General features: G+C 32.0%; 8 protein-coding genes across 8 annotated transcripts; 2 read left to right on the top strand and 6 right to left on the bottom strand.

Annotated features, from left to right (window-relative positions):
* Nucleotides 1-96: 96 nt before the first annotated feature.
* Nucleotides 97-2,045, bottom strand: NAEGRDRAFT_78685 (uncharacterized protein). The gene has a single exon (XM_002680392.1). The coding sequence runs from the start codon at nt 1,882-1,884 to the stop codon at nt 118-120; it is 1,767 nt and encodes a 588-aa protein (XP_002680438.1). The 5' UTR covers nt 1,885-2,045; the 3' UTR covers nt 97-117.
* Nucleotides 2,046-2,756: 711 nt separating this feature from the next.
* Nucleotides 2,757-4,937, bottom strand: NAEGRDRAFT_46883 (uncharacterized protein; the record flags this gene model as incomplete). Its single annotated transcript, XM_002680391.1, has 2 exons — nt 2,757-3,120; nt 3,682-4,937. 2 exons carry the CDS (start codon nt 4,935-4,937, stop codon nt 2,757-2,759), a joined length of 1,620 nt encoding a protein of 539 aa, XP_002680437.1.
* A 1,952-nt stretch (nt 4,938-6,889) lies between these two features.
* NAEGRDRAFT_64166 (myosin) lies at nt 6,890-10,213 on the bottom strand (the record flags this gene model as incomplete). Its single annotated transcript, XM_002680390.1, has 4 exons — nt 6,890-9,367; nt 9,415-9,837; nt 9,878-9,897; nt 9,979-10,213. 4 exons carry the CDS (start codon nt 10,211-10,213, stop codon nt 6,890-6,892), a joined length of 3,156 nt encoding a protein of 1,051 aa, XP_002680436.1.
* A 182-nt stretch (nt 10,214-10,395) lies between these two features.
* NAEGRDRAFT_64165 (uncharacterized protein) lies at nt 10,396-13,176 on the bottom strand (the record flags this gene model as incomplete). Its single annotated transcript, XM_002680389.1, has 1 exon — nt 10,396-13,176. The coding sequence occupies one exon, from the start codon at nt 13,174-13,176 to the stop codon at nt 10,396-10,398; it is 2,781 nt and encodes a 926-aa protein (XP_002680435.1).
* Nucleotides 13,177-13,819: 643 nt separating this feature from the next.
* NAEGRDRAFT_78684 (serine/threonine protein kinase) lies at nt 13,820-15,665 on the bottom strand (the record flags this gene model as incomplete). The annotated part of the gene is made up of 3 exons (XM_002680388.1): nt 13,820-14,904; nt 14,957-15,018; nt 15,138-15,665. 3 exons carry the CDS (start codon nt 15,663-15,665, stop codon nt 13,860-13,862), a joined length of 1,635 nt encoding a protein of 544 aa, XP_002680434.1. The 3' UTR covers nt 13,820-13,859.
* Nucleotides 15,666-16,109: 444 nt separating this feature from the next.
* NAEGRDRAFT_78683 (uncharacterized protein) lies at nt 16,110-17,059 on the top strand (the record flags this gene model as incomplete). Its single annotated transcript, XM_002680536.1, has 1 exon — nt 16,110-17,059. One exon carries the CDS (start codon nt 16,110-16,112, stop codon nt 16,611-16,613), a length of 504 nt encoding a protein of 167 aa, XP_002680582.1. The 3' UTR covers nt 16,614-17,059.
* Nucleotides 17,060-17,284: 225 nt separating this feature from the next.
* Nucleotides 17,285-18,283, top strand: NAEGRDRAFT_46881 (uncharacterized protein; the record flags this gene model as incomplete). The annotated part of the gene is made up of 1 exon (XM_002680535.1): nt 17,285-18,283. One exon carries the CDS (start codon nt 17,285-17,287, stop codon nt 18,281-18,283), a length of 999 nt encoding a protein of 332 aa, XP_002680581.1.
* Nucleotides 18,284-18,358: 75 nt separating this feature from the next.
* NAEGRDRAFT_57212 (uncharacterized protein) lies at nt 18,359-19,142 on the bottom strand (the record flags this gene model as incomplete). The annotated part of the gene is made up of 1 exon (XM_002680387.1): nt 18,359-19,142. One exon carries the CDS (start codon nt 19,140-19,142, stop codon nt 18,390-18,392), a length of 753 nt encoding a protein of 250 aa, XP_002680433.1. The 3' UTR covers nt 18,359-18,389.
* Between the last annotated feature and the right edge of the window lie 1,041 nt (nt 19,143-20,183).

Below are 20,183 nucleotides of genomic sequence, written 5' to 3'. Positions count from 1 at the left end.
CATCTGCACTTAAAAGAGATAACATTTTTGCTGATTTTGATGATGACTTTGGTGGTGAATTTGACAGCGATTTTGAAAGTGATTATGAAAGTGATTAGGTTGTTCTGAAAATTTTTATTAGATCTTTTCTTTCAGTAATTGGAAGAGATCTGCTGCTTCCTTAATTTTCATAAACTCGATACAGAAACTTTGAAGTTCCATAAATATGAAATCGTCATGGTTTACAACTAGAATTTCTTCTCTTATAAGCCTTTGAACGAAAACACAAATTAATCTTACTTTTCTTGTTTGAGATGGAGGATCTTGCATGGATTGATTACAGTGTGTGATACAATTCCTTAGAAGAATGTGTAAATATGAAGAGCTGTTGGAATCTTCTAAATTTTTGGTGAAAATCCCTGTAGTAATTTTGTCTGTCTTATTTAGCAGATTATTTACAGCTTCCAATAATTGTAGAGATACTGGAATAGATACTAGAACAGAAAGATATTCATCCAAACGCTTATTATTCGAATGTATCAATACTTGAAGACATTTGCTTGCAACTTCTCTATTGTTTTTTACCAAATCTGTAAGTCTATTTGGAGTCAGTAAATCTGTTAACATGGTAAGCTTATCAAAGTTTTGCAGCAAGTACTTGATCTGCACTGGTTGAAGCTGTTGTTTGAAAGCCTTGGAAAACAGCTCGTTCATTTCGTTTTCTTGAGTAGTCTTTCCTCGCTTCATTAGTACTAAACCATCATTACTAGATTGTGAGGAATTAGAGGTTTCGGAAGAGCTTACTGATGATTGTTGCTGACTTCGTTGGTGATTTGAGCTCATAAACCCTCCCTTATTAGTAGAGTTTAGCTCATACAGACAGAATAGATGAGTATTATCAATATCTAATTTAGGATCTAATTTAAATTCTGCAGTGTTTTGTTTCATTTCATTAGTGAAACTAGTGGTGGAATATGTATTGACATCATTAATCCATAAAAATTCGTAATCAGGATTAAATTCTAAAAGTGGTGGGGTTGGTCGATAAAATTTCGCCTCGAACTTTGAAAGTGGAGATATGGTGATAGTATTATTTAAAGATTCTTCAAATCCAACTAATGAATTAGATAAGGGAGGTGAATTGAAATAGGTTGGCTTGCTAGGAGATGGAAATTGCTTATCATTAAGCAACTTTGGGAATAATCCATGATTTTTTGTCCCTTTCAGAGAAAATAAATCATGTTGTAATCTCAATTCATTAACTTTGGCTAAAAGGGTTGATGTTGCCAAGAATTGAATTTGTTGGAAAAGATACACTTCATCACTATTTTCTCTTGAGAAAAGTGAATTTAGAGTCGCTTTTTTCAACCATTGTATATCAGGATTATTTAGATTAATTTCTGAAACATATTCAGAAATTTCATGGAGAGCTATATATTCAGAAGAGGAGGAGATATTAAATGAAAGGGAAACTAATCTCAATAGTAAATTAAGTTCAATAAGAATGCAATTTCTTCTTTCTGGAGGAAAATGTTGGGCTCCACTCCAAATTATCTGTTGCAAACTCATTGATGAAGAATAATTCATAGAGAAATTCAAATGATGAACAATCTGAAACAGTAATGGATGAATGTTATCCACATAAAACAAATACAAATAACATAATAATCTTCTCTTCCACAGATCTATCAATTGTGTTTCTGTTATAATTTCTCCAATATGTTTAGGAGGATAATTTAATACATTTTGTGTGGTTGGTAATATTACACTTTCAATATGGAGAGCAATTGCTGATTTTTCATGAGGATTTTGTTGGACATTAAAGAATTGATAAAGTTTCTTTTTATATTGTACTAGATTAATACTATCCAACTCATCATTTGTTAATTTAAATAATTTATCCATTATAATTATTATCAATATGTAGAAGAAAGTGATGTTGATGTTGTACAGGTTTTTAAAAAACAAATTAATCCACTCTCTGATCTGTTGAAGAATTTATACAATCATAATACTCTATGTACAGTGTCGATATTGTTGTTCTTGTGCTCGGAATGTTTTGGCTTTAAAAAAACCAAAGCGAATCTTTTTTGTTTTTTTAATATTAAATTTTAAATTATAAAAGTATTGTTTTTGTTATTATCACAGTACACCGTATCCTCGTTTATAAAGTAGTAAATTATCCACAATTTTTATTAGTGTAACTTAGTTTGTTGGGTTTTATTGTTTACGTGGGAAGATTGAAGTGAAATTATTAATGGAGGAATTCAAAGCATTGTTGATACGATTGATAACTTCGTTTTGGTGAGCAGTATTGTTGATGTTAAAGTTGGCCAAAGTTCCGTTATCTCTTTGGAGTGGGGCAAAGCTAGCATATGGATGTTTAAGTTCGTCCTAATTATTGTTGTTCAAATAAAAGTAAGTATTCGTCATCATCATCAGGTATTATTGTCGAAATGATTCCAATTATTATTGTTGTTATTTCATATTTTCCATTCCAAATAATAATAATTATCATCCAAAATATAAAATTAATTTCCAATCAATTTGATAAATTTCGGGTAAGTACTCCTCTCCTCGGAATCACAAAATGCTTACCTCAACATTGAAAACTCTATTTTGATATTCTCTGGCTCTTCTCTTACGAAGTTGATTGAATCGCTTTTGCTTCCAAACCAAACCTCCTAAACAAACTCTAGTTCTTTCAAACATTTTTTATTATTCAACAAAAAATATTTTTAAACTTTCCAATTATTTATTATTGTTGTTGTTTAGATTTATTTATTATCTAGGTCAATTTCATGAAAATCAGATCGTAAATCTAAATTATTGACTCTTTCATCTTCAGAATCACTTTCAAAAATGGTGTGAGTTCCTTGAATTTCAAGTTCTTCTTCTGTTAAAAGACCAGCTCTGTAGCCAGAAGAATTTGTTTCAGTATTTCTCTTCTTTTCAAAGATGCAAATGACAACAGCAAGGATAATAATACAGCAGTGAAGGAAAATTGTAATGATGGTAAGGAGATTTGAGGCAAATGAGTTAAATGGAAAGGCATTGAATAGAACCAATACAACAATGTTGAATAAATTGACAGCTTCAACCATGATTTGAATGGTGTTTCTTCCAGGTTGGGTATATGGTCTAAGAATCAGAATAATAAATAAATAAGTAACTTGGAGACACAATAGACCAATCAATAACTCAATACCCTCAAAAAATCCAATAACAAATGAGAATGCGCATTTCTTAATGAGGACTATTAATAAGAATTGATATGTTGCTGGTTTGAATTCATTGTGGAGAGGAGTAAATGGAGAGTCTTTGTGTGTAGTATTTTGACAAATCTTGTCACTGTTGGCTTTGAGTACAACACTTGCCAAGAAGGGAAAACCAAGAACAAATGCCACAAATATTGAGAGAGCAGTAAAAAGTGTCACAATAGGAGCTTGTGAAAGCAAGGTCATTTTGATTTGATAAAATGTACTCAAACTAATACCAGAATAAACAAGCAAGGATAACCTAATAGAAACAATGAATATTCTGTCCTTCATTACATCAATATCTTGGTTATTGTAAACGGAATACTTTTCTCTAATAACTTTGATAAGGATTAGTGAAACTGAAATCATAATGGCAATAGCGATTGAGGTTGTAATCAATACACTAAATAGATGATTAATATTTCAATGAGAGTAAACTTACAAGTTATCAATAAATGAAATACCAATTAATTTGTAGAGGAGCAATCGTTCCTCTTCTACTGATCGAACAACAATATCACCAATTTCTACTGCAGCAGATTGAACAACAGCAGATTCAGCAGTGCTAAATAAAAAGTTTGACCACTCAAAAAACGAGGAATATTTCAAATAGAGAGCTGGGCTATTACTTCCAATCAAACTGGTTATACCAATGAATTGGAAAATCTCCACTATCAAAAAGAAATAGCCTCCAAAGTAGGAATATGTCACATAATATGAGCCAATAACTAATGATATTGGGACGAGGAATACAAATAAAGTACCGATAATTCTTGAGCTTTCTTTGATCTTTCCCATCTCCACAACGTTTGAATTGACTCCACAATCTCTTTCTGTCCAGGCTCCAACACATGAACACAGTGAAGTTGTGGTGTTACAAAATCCATGTTGTGTACAGTTATTCTTACAAAGCCAAAATTGACAAGCATCTCCAAAATGGTCAGCATCACATTCACACAATCCCTTCTTATGGTTACATCTTCCTACAGAATTGCATGATGGATCTGCACACTGAATTGAGGAACAATCTTTTCCAAAATAAGGGTCTTTACATTTGCATTTTCCAGTATTAAAGTCACAATCTCCTTGTCCTTTCACGCATGATACCGTACAATTCTTTAGAGAACAATCATTACTGAAATAAGGCTCAGAGCATATGCACTGTCCAGTACTATAATCACAAACACCATTCATTGAGCAATTATTTGGACAGTTCTTATAATTACAATAAACCATATCCAATGGATCTACAAGGGTTTCATTTTTCACTGTAAATGCCTCAATACTACAATTACAAAATTTTCCATCTGAAGTACAATTTCCAAATATACAATTCACGCCTTGAACACATTTCCAAGTTGGAGGAGTGACAATATTATTATCTGGATTTGTGCTATTATTTGTAGTATTAGAGATAATATCCTTGGTATTATCAAGTGAGGTTGAATTAGTCTCGTTTTTTGTTGTTTCATTAATGGTGCTCTGAGGAATAGGTGCAACAATGGTAATAGAGCAATTTGATCCTGTAAATCCACTTGTACAATTACAAATTCCCTTCTCTAAAACACATTTACCCCCATTCAAACAATTCCTATCCGATAAACTCTGATTCGCTTGATTATTTACAATTACACTGCAACTAAATGTAGAATTGTCGGAGGCGGCAGCAACACTGTTGAATGACTGAAGTTGTTGCATCGACACAAACATCACAATACACGAAATCAACACCATCCACATAACATTCCCAAATAATTCTCGATTTTTAAATAACAGCCACCTCTTCCGAATTATTAAAACTTATTTCCTTTGTATGACTCAAAGTGGTGGAAGACTTCCTTGTTAATTGCCCTCTTGTTGAAACAAACAATACTCTTCCCTCATCGTGACTGCTCATTTTTTTTTGTAAGGAATTTGATGATTACGATTACATTGTATAATGTCATTCCTATTAAGAAAATAGATTTTTAATGGAAGTTTTCATAATATTGTTCCATAATACTATTAAATGTTCAGTTTCATAAACTATGGAAAACACGTGTTTTGTAATTTGTATTACATCATTGTAAAATATTCTAATTTTTAAAGTTTTAAAAAAAATGGGAGAATTGCTTGATGTGATGGGCGATGTTGTTGGATCGTACGGGTTATTTATTGGTGTTGTTTGTATATTGTCGATATTGTGGTTGATTCCCTTCGGAATTAAATATTTCAAATCGGATGGGACAGGCTATTCGGAGTTTTGTGCAATGTTTAATATTACAGAACATGGATTTGGATTTATTACTTTCGAATGGAGTGGATTTTCTAGATATTTACCTAAACAATTATTTGCAATGAGAAATTCGATGAATGTGCTTGCTAGTCGATTTTTCAAGATTAGTTTCATGATTGGTGTTTATTTAAGCATGATAATGTTAGTGATTTGTGCTGCATTTTTGGTATTTCATTTATTTTACTTTGTGTTTGGATTGATTCCTTCAAATGAATATATGCATCCTAAGAGTGTTGAAGCTGCTCCTACATTACCTAAAATGGATATGGTGATGTTAATTCCTGGTGTTAATATTCCACTAAATCAGGTTAGCCTTCTGATAATTGCTTTGGTGGTTTGTTTAATAGTTCACGAATTTGGACATGCCATAGCAGCAGATTATCATGATGTTAAAGTTGAATCATTTGGATTTTCAATATTCTACTTCCTTCCGAGTGCATTTGTAGCTATTGAAACTGAAAGTTTAGAAAGGAGACCACTTTTTGTAAGATTAATGGTTTATTGTGGAGGTGTATGGCATAATATTATTTTATGTATTATTATTGGATTTGGATTATTTCTATTTTTCAATCCAACTTCATTCTTGTCGATTGTGGAAAGACCTGCAAATGGAGTATTTGTAAAGCATGTTCATACGGAAAATCCACTCTATGGAGACTTGAATCAGTATGACAATATTCTTTCAATTAATGGCCTCTCAATTTCAAAGGTGGATAATTTCATGGAGGTTATTCAAGAATTGAAATCAAAAAGAGGATTCATGGTACCAAAAAAACACATAGAACAACAAAGGCAATCGTACAATAATAAGTGTTGCACTGATGAAAACGATGACGAAAGATATAGTCTACTTTGTTTTAAAGGAAAGGAAGATGTTTGCATGAATGTAAGACAAACTACAGTCTTTTCAGTGTGTAATGGTGTACCAGAACCAGACGATCACGAATGTATTTTACCTCATTCAGATTCTTCCATTCATATATTGCGTGTATCTGTATTAGGAAAACAAGACTTATTATATATGGGAACTTTGGAACAATTCTTCAGTCAGGTAGTTGTCAGTGATGTAAAGGTTATTAACCTATTTTCGAAATTTATGACTCTTGGTATGGCATTTTATGCTCAAAAGTTGTTAGAATATACGGCAGCTCTTTCTCTTGGATTGGCAGTTTTTAATTTGGCTCCTGTCGAATTCTTAGATGGAGCCAAGATATATGAGACTCTTTTCATTTACTACATACAATATTTCACAACTTCTAAAGAAGAAATTGAAAGAGTGAAGACAGTATATAGAAGAATTCTATCCACATTCAAGGTTATTCTAATCCTTAATATTGTAGCAGCCTTTATTAATGCATTCAAAGTGATAATTTAATTATTGCAAGGTATCTGAATTTGAGTAGAAATTGAGAAATGAGTTTTCATCAACACAATAATTAAGCGGGAAAAATCCAACCTTTTTTCTGTCTCCAGGATCAACAATCTCTCCCAATCCCCAGCCGTCAGAATTCATTTTTATGAGATTAACAACATCTCCATCTTTCAGAGTGAGCTCATCTTCAAGAGCAGCATGGTAGTCGTACAGAACTAATAGTCTTGTTGGTTGATTTTCATCAATTGGATCATCATTTTGATTTGATTCAACAATAGTTGGTGGTTGTTCAATAATAGGCAGCTTAATTTGATCATCTGAGTCAATAACAATTGGCTTTGTTTTAGGAAGAGGTGGGGGAAGAGCATTTGCAATAGGCTCTACAACAACTGGTAATTTAGGACAATTTCCCAAACTTCCAAGAGCCAATCCAAATGATGAGTTATGGGATTTTTGAGAACTAGTTAATTTGGAGAATGATTTCTTTGCAATTTCACAAACTTGCTCGTAGGAGAGACCTTTGGAAACAGTAATTTGGAAATTGAATGTTTTTGTTGATTGAATAACAGATTCACGGTGTCTGTTAGTATAATCTGTAATGAATTCAACCTTTTTGAACTTCTTTTTCTTGTATTCATATTCGTAATCATTCGAAAATAATATGTGAAGATCACCACCTATTTCCTTTTTGTACAAGTCGTCCAATATTGTCAAGAATTCAACCTTATGTTCACTCTGACAGAAAATTGCACAATCATCCAAAATCTTAATGCACATCCAATTATCTGGAAGATTTGATAATATTACACAATCCAATTGAGAAAATGGGATTCTCTTGTAGATGGACAAACAAAATCTTTCCTTCACTTTTGATCTGGATATAAAGTAGATTGCTTTTTGAGTAATTATTCCTTGTAATCTAGCCATTGCTGGTTCTGATTTGAAGAGTTTTGCCTTTGGTCTTTTGAAATGATCAGCAAAGAAAACTCCACCTTCATGTTTGTAAGGTTGCATGATTTCTAATAATTGAGCATTATTAAAAAAGTCCAAATAATCTCCTCGATACTCTCTACAAACCGAATTTCTTCTTCTTTGTTTCTTGTCTCTCAAAACATCTAATGCTTTGGCTTTCAAACTTTGCAAGTATTTTTTGAATTGGTATCTTCTAAATGCTCTTGCAATAATTGTAGCTTTGCTGTGGTAATATCTATCCATTAATTCATCTAAGACAGCCACAGATGCAGGTGATTTCAGGAAGATTTTTGACTTTCCAATGAAATACTCTGTGGAAGGAATGTCACAATCAGATAAAATAGCAAGCGCTCCTTGTTCAATACTTCCACTCCAGTCTACAGTATTTCTAAACAAAACACGATATTTGTTGAAAAATTCTGCAAAACTGTCTCGGTAACAATAGCCATTCCTTCTTAACTTTACATTTTCCAATAATCCTAAATATTTAACTTGGTGAAGTGCTTTCTTTAAATCTAATTGCCTTGGTTGCTTTGTCTCGTTTGGTTTTATACATCTAATATAATGAGTTTCTCTTATTGAGATAGATTGAATCAACTCATCTATGCTCTTTCTGATCTTTGCAGAAGCAGTTGGTGGTCTTTTCTTTGAGTCTGTATTGTCAGGGAAGAACCTATACAGCAGATTATCATTTGTACTTTGAATACACGAGATAACATCCCTCGACAATGAATCCTTATTCTTTTCTGTAAAAGAAAACCCATTGTATGAAACTGGACCAGCATAGTGTTCAACAATAAAGCTGTTGGATCTCTTAGAGAAATTCTTATTGTTGATCGTTGAGAGGGCCTCCAAAAACTTCTTATCAGCCTCATAGGAATCTTCTGCACTTGAGTATGCACAAATGCTATCTAATAAAGCCATTATCCCTGGTGGATTGTTACCATCAATTAACTCACAAATAGGTTTGTTGCTGACATGGTTTCCAGTACTGTGTGGAACTCCCTCCTCCTCATATTCATCAATTTCTGATTTTATAACCATATCTGAGAATATGTTTTGCAATTTTTCATTCACATAGTTGCTTATTAATTGTTCAAAAGAATTTGATTCAAACACTTCAAATCCATAAATGTCCAAAATATCAATAGTCAAATCAAAGTCTGAGCATTTCATGGCATTATTTACATTTTTCAAAACAAAATGGAAAACTCTTTCATAAATCAGTTTAGCAAGAGCATCTCTTGTATTCTTGGCTTGAATAGAATTGTGAAGAGTTTCTATTGGACGACCTTCAGCGTATATAATTCTCTTTGTCATTGCTCCTTCAAGAAGAGTTTCATCAATGTTTAGCAAACTGGCACATTTTAAAAGATGCTTTCTATTGATAACTTTTGTTGATGTTCCATTTTCAGAAAATTGTAAATTACCCAATAACAAGATAGCAGAAAGATATTTGAAAATTCTTAACTGATTTTCTTGGTCTATCCCCATTGAAGTCATAGCTCTCTGTATTTAGATAATAATTAAAATTGCATATTTGTGCTGAAACTTACGACTGTTGTTTGAAATCTTTCGGCATCGTTCACACCAGAAATTGAATCACAATTTGAATGATTTAGAAAGTAATACTCTTCAATATTTAAAATTCCCAAGGCATCCTTAATCTTTGAATCTATTCCTCTTATCATTTGATAGAAAATATGAAAGCTTCGTTCTCCTTTTGGTACATTACATATTCTACTCTTTTCCAACAAATAAATAGTAATCTCACCCCCTAAAGGTTTTCCAATACTATCAAACATGATTTCAAAATATTTTCCAAATCTTGATGAATTGTCGTTTCGAGTTGTTTTAGCATTACCAAAGGCTTCTAACAATGGATTGCTCTCTGAAATAATATTCTTCACTCGGAGAACATCTTCATCATTTCCACTCACAATGGAAACGTATTTTAATATTTCTTTACATGCCTCAGTCTGAAACTTAAATTAGTAAGAAGGAAATTTATAAACAAACCTTTCCACTTCCACTTTCTCCTGAAATTATAATACATTGACTTTTTAAATGTTCTTAATATAAAGTTTGATTAATTTGAATTCTCATAAATATAAACTTACTTTGTAAGTTTCTGTAAGCCTTCTCGGCAATAGCATACAAGTGAGGAGGAACCTCATTGAAATATCTATTCTTGTAGATATCGACTTGCTCGTGGCTGTATAATCCATGAATTGGTTCATATGGATTTACACTAATTAATACATCAGAAATATAGCTGTAAATAGTATTATTAATGTATCTTGTTCTTAAATTATTAACAATATCATTATCAGTTGCATTCCTTAGAAGGATCATGTCCTCCACGCCCTATTTTTAACAATGATGATCCTCATGATCAATGAAACCAAAAACTTACATTGGTTTTTTTAAGGGAGAGAACTACCATTTTTTTTCTCGTAAGGGTTTGATACTTTAGAACACTCCAATATTCAACAGATCAAGTTGATTGTCAAGTAGCTGTTGGTAACATGATAAATTTATTTACTGTATTGGAATACCATACTGCTGATAATTTGTTCAATCTTATTGTTCAAGTAGCCACCCTTATGAACTTGACTGTTGAGGTCCAATAAAACTTCTTTGGAGACAACATCCCAATCATAGGATGATAGGGAAGTGAAAAAGTGAGAAATTGAGGTATTCTCCGAGAGGGTAGTGATGTTCTTTCTGCTCTCCCTGATGAATGTATCAATTTGTGTGGCCTTTTGTAAAAGTGTGGATTTGAATTTAAGAAGAAGAGAGGCATATGTCTTGTCTGACTTGGCTCCCAAATCTTTGATGAGAGAATAAATAAATTGGAAGAATGTAAGTCCCCAAATGATTTCATGGGTCAATAAGTGTAAGTTATCCTTATTTTGCAAAAAGTCTATCGATCCAAAAGTTTGAATGAAAGAGTCCAACAAGTCAGTCTTTGGGGTTTCATCACCAACGAGAGAAATGATATAGTTGATTATTTGAGAAACATAGATCGGTAAATTAAGTCCTTCAATAGATTTCAATAATTTCTCTGCCTTTTCTTTGAGTTTCATCAAAGCCTTCTTGGCATTTTCAACCTTTCTTTCGTGTTCCTTAACTTTAGCAGCATGTTCAAGATTTTCCTTTTCTGATTTCTTCTTCTTTGGATTAATAATTTGGATAGGTGGTTTGGATACTGAAATTTCCTTGTTGGCTACAAAGTCAGAAATAATTTCAATAATTCTGAGTTTTGTGAAAGATTCGTCCAATGATGGTCTTTCAACAAGCTCTTTTGGAATTAAAATATTATTCTTCAAATCTTCATTACCGAAATATTTAAGAATTGAGATATCTTCATTGTGTGAGAAAGACTTTCCTGAAGACTTGACTGAGTGATAAATGTAATCATCCAAATCAGTCATATTCAATTGTTCTGAAATATCTCTGGCTGAACGAACATCATCAAAAACAAGCTTGAGATAAAGTTTGTCAATTTGAGCTTTAGCAATAGAGTAAGAATTATCGATTCTACTGTTGAACTTTGTCATTTCTTCAATCTTGGACCAACTTTGTTTTTGATATGGAAGAGCAAGATATTGTGAAGTGTAAAGTCTATGTTCAGAGTCGTAGAATTTGAGAATCTTTTCAGCAACCTTAACACCTCTATCACAAACACCAACTCCCATCAAGTCATGATAAATTAAATAGCTGATACTTTCATATTGGATATGCTTGACATCCAATTCATTCAAAAAGATAGTAAATGCTCGTGATGATAATGACCTCATGGTTGCATAGACTCTAATTAAAAGAACCTTGAAGTGGAAGTTGTACTTGGATCTCTTCAAGGCAAGCTCCAAAAGAATAACTGCTGAAGTATACTCCTTTCTATCCAAGAGATAGTGAGCAGCAATCAATAAAAACTCATCACCATATTGACTATCAGTTTCAAGTAAATTCTTACCAAGAGGAAGGGCTTGGGCATAGTTTGAAACGAGGGTGGTAATCAATTCATCCTCTGTTGCACAGCAAACATTTTGCTTTGTATGTCTTTGGATCTTGAAGAAGGTAATTTGATATTCAATCTTGTCAATTTGATTAACTTTCAATGAATCAATTGAAGAATAAATTTTTGACAAAAGTTGACTAAGATCGGCTACCAGTTCGAGGTATACCTTAAGATCGTCGTAGCAAATCTTTCTTGATCCAAATGTCTTGAAATAGTTGATAATTAATTCGTTGGCCTCCTTTTCAAATTTGTAGTCATTCATTTGCTTTTGTTTCAAAACTTTCATTAATTCCAATTCTGCCAAGTATGGACCTCTCTTATCCTTGCTATTTTGGTGAGATTTAATAAAATTATGTAATGATTCAATAGAGGTGTGACAATTCAATGTTTTCCCTTCCCATTCCATAGAGGTAGTACTTTGTCCTGTTTGAATAGCCAACAATGTACTTTGAATCAATCCCAACCACCAAGGCCATTCATCAGAATCTTCATTTTCCAAAAGATGAGTATAAATACCATTGGCTAAAGTATAATACTTTTCAACCTTTAAACAATATCCAGCAAGAATTGCCTTTCTATCAAATGGAAGAGGTTCAAGTTCCTTTCCCCATGGTTCATCATTAATTATCAATTTGATAATACCTTCATAATCACTGGTGGCATTCAATACAGATTCAATGTATAATCTCAATCTTTCCGAATAAATAACACCATCTAATTTTTTAACATCTTTGTTTTCAAGTGAAAATTCCTTTTCTAACATTTTAGATGCCAATTTGAAGAGAAGAGGTTTTTCCTTTCCAATAAGTAACATACTACAAATATTCCAATAAGAATAAAGTTGATTATCAGGGAAGGCACGAGCAAGTTTGGCAGCTGTTGTTTGTTGTTTTTCAGTTTGATTACTTCTTACCAAACTATAGAAATACTTTTCAATCACATCTTCATATTGTGTAATTGCTTGAGCCGGAATGGCATTATATACTTTTTCATATAATTCTGCAATTCTCTTATAATCGTGTACCTTTTCCAAAGCCATACTCAATGTTCGGAGAATAAAATCGTGAAATTCCATCTTCTTTTGTGCTAAAACATCATCAACAAGTTGAATAGATTCCTTTCTCTTTCCTAAATTCATCAAAATTAAAGCCTTGAATGAGAGAAAAACACTAGACTCTGGATACTTTTGCAACATGGCATCACATTCTTTAAGAGCATTCACATCCTTTCTTTCATCAACAAGGACGTAAACCTTTTGAATTTCTTGAACGGAAGGCTTAGCTGATGTAGACATTTTTTTTAAATAGCACAAAATAATAATGATGAAAGCAAGTATTGCCAATGAATAAATTATCAATAATAATTGTTCATTGTTGAACATGGTAGGAATGCTCTAGTATACTGGATAAGAGAATAGGAAGATTAATACTTTCGGAACAAATTTTTTAAATTTTTTTATTTTATTTTAAATTTTAATTTTTCAACAACTATGAAATTGTCAAGTTTTGATTTCAACTCTTATTTCAAGTAGTAGAGTTTTTGAAATGGGAATTGAATCCTAACATGTATAAAATTCAAATCAGTCAAGTTTCCATTTTCGAAAAATTATCATTTATTAATAGTTTCCAAGATTCACACAGTTAATTTCTCAATAAAAAATGTCCAACACTATTCAGAATACCTCAAAGCACAGCATTGTTTGTAAGGTAAAGTTGCATTGCACCTCTTTCGAATAATAATTCATTTTGTTAACACTTTTAGGAGCAAGTTGACCGATTCAATAAAACCCAAGAAGAAATGGGTAATCCCAAACAAACTTTTGATCAAGTTAATATAGAATCAAGAATACAAAGAAATGGAGATGATATGGATATTATCGATTCAAGTTCAATGCAAGAAATGATTGATTTGAGAATGCCAGAAGAAACTAGAATTTTACATAAATAATATTTTTATACAACAAAAGATAATAAATAATTATTGCTTACTGGAATCATGACTGCTAGTTACAGATATTATAGAGTTATTTGGACGTGAGAGAATCTTCTTTTGAGCTTCATAATCGAATAGTGATTGAAGTTCACGGAAAATTTCTTGGAATTTCAAAATGTTTCCTTTCAACCTGATAACCTCCACAATGATCATTTCGAATGATACAATAAAGAATTGAACTGCAAAATTCATTTCATGCAATTTGTTCTTAATAATTGCCTTGAATTCATATTCAGTTTCCTTTGGTCGTACAATAAATTTCTTTTCATGTAAATATTGAATCATTCTATCATATAAATCATCTGGATGTCCACAAGTTGAGAAACGATTGGCACGTCTAGTAAAGTGCTTTGATACAAGAGGATTCAATTTACCTCTCATCATGACAGCAATCAATTCGAAAGCATTCAATTGTTCCATATTTTGCATACGAATTGACATTCTTTCAGTACTACTTCCATTAGTACCTCCTGTCATTAAACGACGACGTGATGGATCAACTTTTTGACCTCTATTTCCACGTGGAACACGTTGTTGATTTGGATCTTGTACAACAAATCTCTCCTCACCATCATTAATATCGACATCTTGAACTGCATTCTCCAAATCCTCATTATTCACAACAATTCTAGCAGGAAGTGGTACTTGAGTTGTTTCTGTACCTGAATTTTCATTTGTTTGTGAGCTTCCTTCTTGTTGACTTGCATCTGTTGTTGTGTTACTAGCTGCTGGTTGAGTAACATTATTTTGAATAACACCACTCTCACCAACCAAGTCATTACTTGTATTTGGTACACTCGACAGCATGGCATCAAGTGTTCCATTATAATTAATTTTAAACCATGGATCATATCGAATATCAGCAATTGTAGCACGATTATTCGGATCAACAACAATAATCTTATCTAACAATGCACGAACTTCTTTTGAAAAGTGTGATGGATATTTAAATTCTAAATTTTCAATTCTCTTGAATAAATCATTGACAGTTTCACCATCAAAAGGGTGACATCCCGACAACATGACAAAACTATTTAATTTCCATTGTGTTATTCATGAATTGCTATATTGTCATTACTTACAGAATAATTCCACAAGACCAAATATCTGCTTTGAAACCATCATAATTACCAGTCAAAACTTCCTATTATTATAAAGATATATATATACAAATACATGATGATGATGATGATACAACAATAACAAAATAGAAATTAGAAATATATAAATATATAAATGGTGATAATGATGATGAATACTTACTGGAGCAACATAGTGAGGTGTACCACAAATAGTTTCCAACATGACACCTTGTTTCATCATACCACTCAATCCAAAATCTGTAATTTTCAAATTATCATGAGAATCCAACAATAAATTTTCTGGTTTCAAATCTCTGTGAGCAATTCTATTGGCATGACAATAGGCAATACCATCAATAAGTTGTTGGAAATAACGACGAGCAACATCTTCTGTAAATTTACGAGCAGCAACAATTTTATCGAATAATTCACCTCCAGTAATCAATTCCATGACAATGTAAATGTTATTTGCTGATTTTAGGACTTCTTTCAATTGTACAACGTTTGGATGTTTAATTTGTTTTAAAACCGAAATTTCATTTCTCACTTGTTTTTCCATTCCCTCTTTAGCCACACTTGAAATATCAACAATTTTAATGGCATATTGAATTTGTGTTTCAGTATCGATGGCTCGTTTTACTTTAGAAAAGTTTCCTTCTCCTAGTTTTTCAAAAAGTTCATATTTTCCTACTCTTTTATGTTTTGGCATTTTTTTTAGTTTTTTTAAACGTTTGACAAGTCTGACATGATTTCGACTTTTTCTCTCATCTTTTTCTACATCGCCCTTTGTATTACCATTGTTGTCTGTTGTGTTTGACAACTTGGCTCAAACGACAACAATACGAAGGTGAAAAATGGTGAAGCTCCTTATTTTTATTAATATTTGCAAGACTTGACATTTTCAAATCATTGATAAATTTAATGATTTGATAATGATCATTATCTTGTTTTCTTTAAGGAGCTTTCGAATTTTAATTAGAAACAAAACAACTGATCCACTGATTAGCTCTTCACATACCAACCATACATGTGCTTTTCTTTCATATCTCAATAATAATGGGCGTTTCTATTTCATCTACTGCTTAGTATTTTCAATAAAGATTCTCAATGATCAACATGATCACCATTGATGAGAATCTTCTATCAAAAAAAAATGTCCAACCAAAGAAAGGCACCAATATTTTGGATTCTCGGAGCAGGTCTTACTGCCATTGCAATCCAGGCATCATATTGTTCTGTTAAACCTGGATTTAAAGGAGTTGTGTTTAATAGGTTATCTGCACAATTTGAAGAACCTTTAGAACAGGGTCCTCACTTTTTAATTCCTTTCATTCAAAAACCTACTCTTTTTCCTGTTAAAACACAAAGAATTTCCAATATTTTATACTTTACGAAAGAGAAGGATCAATATATTAGATATTCAGTCAAGTATGAACCTTTATTGGATAATATAAATGATACTTACAGAAAATTAGGGAAAGATTATAATATTACAATGGAATCGTATGCAAATGCAGTCTTGAGAAATGCAATTGTTGATGGAAGTGTTACAATTTCGAATAATTTGGAAAATGAAATGAAAAGTTTACTAATTTCAAAATTCAAAGAGTATCATTTCAATGCTCATGACATTAAATTGGAGGAATTAAAATTGTAATATGTTTAATAGCATTTGGTTAAACAAGAATCCCAATAACGAACAACTCTAAACTCTTTATTGTAAATTGATTCAACAGGAATGATGATAATTATAAATAAATTTGAAGAAATGGCAAGATATCGAATAGGAACTGAAACAAGCTATTTACAACCGAGTACCTACTTTAAAATTCTACTCAATTGAGCCACAACTTTTTCCTCTTTTGTACAATTTTAATGATTACCATACTTGGACCCGGTCTTATTGATTAGTTTCAACATCATTCCAAACAAACTAAACTACAGTAACAACAACAATATCTTCATTGATATCAAATATTATTTCATATTTTCATTTAAAACAGAGTATACTTTGGAGGACCAAGTGTTAAGAAATATGGTTAATTTTATCTTTGATGCTCACTTGAAATCTTCCTTGGGTACTTCGTTAATTATTTCAATTCTCGTTGGGCGATGAACGAAGGCTAAGATTCGATGAAAATGGTTCCATCAGCAATAAGACCCAAAAACAACAACATTATAAATTATTAAAAAAATATCAAAGCTTGATCTTTCCCGTTTCGCGCTATTATTTTGAATTCTTGTTGTAGTACTAAAGCCACTCACTTCAAGAATATACAAGTTTTGATCTATTTACTTCCATATACACCACTACATCATCACATCATCATGTCTTCAACGTCTGTTGCTAAGCAAATTTTGAAGGAAACATTCCAAAATACCACTATAGAACAACTTGTTGGTCAAAAGAAAAACCTTCTCTCTTTTACTGCAGATGAAACTATTTCTCATGCCATACAACAACTTATGAAGTGGGATGTTCGTTCTGCTCCAATTTATTCGCACAAGGAAAAGACTCAAAAAGCTTCAGAAGTTCACTTTATTGATTTTAGTGATATTATTGCTTTCATGGTTGATACTTACCGACAAGCTCTTGTTGAAATGGCCAATATTAATAATACACCAGTATCACCAAGAAAGAATATTACAATTCAATTACTCCAAAATCAAGAAGTTGCTAAAGCTATTTTGGATACACCTGTGATTAAAGTTGCTAATTACTCTAAAATGGATGCTCATGGAACTCTTACTTTAGCAGCCACTGCTATGGATGCTATTCAACAATTTGCTTTAGGTAATAAGCGTATTATTATTGAGGATGAAGCTGGTATGATCATTAATGTTGTATCACACTCCGATGTTATCAAATTGATGAAAGAAATTATTGATGAAAATGAAGGAAACACTGTTTTCAATGCTACTTGTCATGAATTACATTTATCACGTGAATTGAAATGTTGTGCTGATGAAAATATGCGTACTATTGATGTTTTTGTTATGATGTCCGAACATAAGGTTAATTTTGTGCCAATTGTTAGTGAAGAAAAACATTTGATCAGTGTTTTAAGTTCTAGAGATATTCAAATGGTTTCTGAAGGTGAATTTGCTCTCCTTGATTTACCTGTTATTGACTTTTTATCTGCTGTTCGTCAAAAGAGTGTCAATGAAAAGTATCCATATATTTATTGTAAGCCAGATTCAACATTGGAACTTATCGTAAAGAGATTGAAGGCAACCAGAGTTCACAGATTGATTGTATTGGAAAATCAATTCCCATCTGCAGTTGTGAGTACTCAAAGTTTGGTTAACTTGGTGAATAGACCTTAAGAATAATAATTGTATAAATTTAATACAAATTTAATTATTTTAATATTTTTGTAATATTTTAAATGAAAATAATTATTACTATACAAAAATTGCTTTTAAAGTTTATTTAATGAGCTGGAGCTTCTGCCTTTAATTCCAAAAGGATCTTTCTGAGTCTAGTGGTATCCTTTTGTTCAACTTCAAGATGATCAAATTGGTCGGCTTTCTTGACTGTGGTCTTTTCTTCTTCCTTTTGTTGGTTCTTCTTCTTCTTCTTCTTACCGAGAATTTGTTCGTCCATATCATCCAATTCCTTGTCAAGCTTGTTTTGAGACTTTGCCTTGTTCAAGTCAACATATTTCATAACATTTTCCCAGACATTTTCGTGAACAGTTTCCATGGTTGAACGGAAGATTTCTTCATCATCCTTGTTCTTCTTGGAGTTTGTGTCCTTTCTTTCTTCACGATCCTTGATATACTTGGCCTTATAATTCTTGGCTTCGTCCAAAATTTTATCGTGTTGCACTCTGCTTTCATTGTCCTTTTCCATAAGGGCGTTGTATCTCTTTTCCTCGAATTCTCTGATGGCAGACACTTGCTTTGGTGGTTCGGTGTATTGTTCTTGTTGTTGTTGTTCATAGACAGTCATTGGTTGTTCTTCTACGTAACCTTGTTGTTCAAAATCTTGTTGTTCTTGTTCTTGTTCTTCAACATAACCTTGTTGATCGAAACCTTGATCATCAGCAACAAATCCATTATCATCACCAGAAGCGAAAGAATCAAAGGACTCTTGTGGTTGTTGTTGATCGCCGAACATTTCGTCAGCAGGTTGTTGGGTTTCTTCGTTGGAAGGTGTGGTAAAGAAATCTTCGTCGCTCATTTTTTTATAATTTTTTAATTATTTTAAAAAAATTACAATACCCGTTAAAAAAAGGGTTGTCATCCAAATTAATGCAACACATAACAACTTCACACTTTCACCTAATGTAAATTATTGGCCAATTATTGTTTGTTAGTACTAGTGAAACGAATACATTAAGGCTGAGAAATTGTTAAATGTTCTCCAATCTGAATTTTAATAGGAAATTAATTCTGTGTGGTTATTGAAGGTATTGCTGCACCTTTCTCAATAATGAATTGATATGAGTAATGACATCTATTTATATCAAGAAAATTGTGTTTCAGATAACATTTCTTCCAACTCATTGTATCCTTCAACATGTATGTCAAACTTCAAATTTTGTTAAACAAAAAATTAGTTAGCATTATTTGGATCTAATTTTGATAGGTGTCATCACAAGCATTGGCAAATGCTTGAACGTTGGTAGAAACACAAGACGTTAAGGTGCCATTCCAATAGCTGTATCTCAATCAACGAATTTCTGTTCATTATTCTTAAATTTTTTGACCAACATTACATTGCTGTATATGCTTCATTTTTGAATTTAACGAAACAGAAGCGTAAAAACTTGATTCCCATGTAGGATTTTAGCCTTAATTCAGTTCAGGGCATTCCAAATAGGTCAATTTTTAACATATATAAGGAATTTGTTCTAATTGATCTGTTATAGATACATATAGGTACTAAATACGCAAGAATCTTTTCAAGTACACTAATAAACTTACAACGTTTTCTTTTTAATCAAAGAAAGTGGCAAAAACAATGATAAACAAACCTCTTCTTTTGCAGTAATGTTTCTTCTGTAGACTGTTGTGAGATACTTTGATATTTAACCAAGAGTAACAATCATTGAACGGTTCAACATTAAATGAAAAGCCTTAGATGATGAACCACTCATCTAACTGAATCACAAATAAAGAAAGAATTCAAATAGTGTAGCATTTGACAATTCAACAACTATCCTTCTAAATATCGTAAATATCACTAATTTCTCTTTCGAATACCAATGAATGGTCGCAT

This window comes from Naegleria gruberi, assembly GCF_000004985.1.
Source record: "Naegleria gruberi genomic scaffold NAEGRscaffold_9, whole genome shotgun sequence".
Lineage (NCBI taxonomy): Eukaryota > Heterolobosea > Eutetramitea > Acrasida > Naegleriidae > Naegleria > Naegleria gruberi.
Note: the sequence above shows the minus strand (reverse complement) of the source record. Positions and strands in the feature narration are given on the sequence as shown.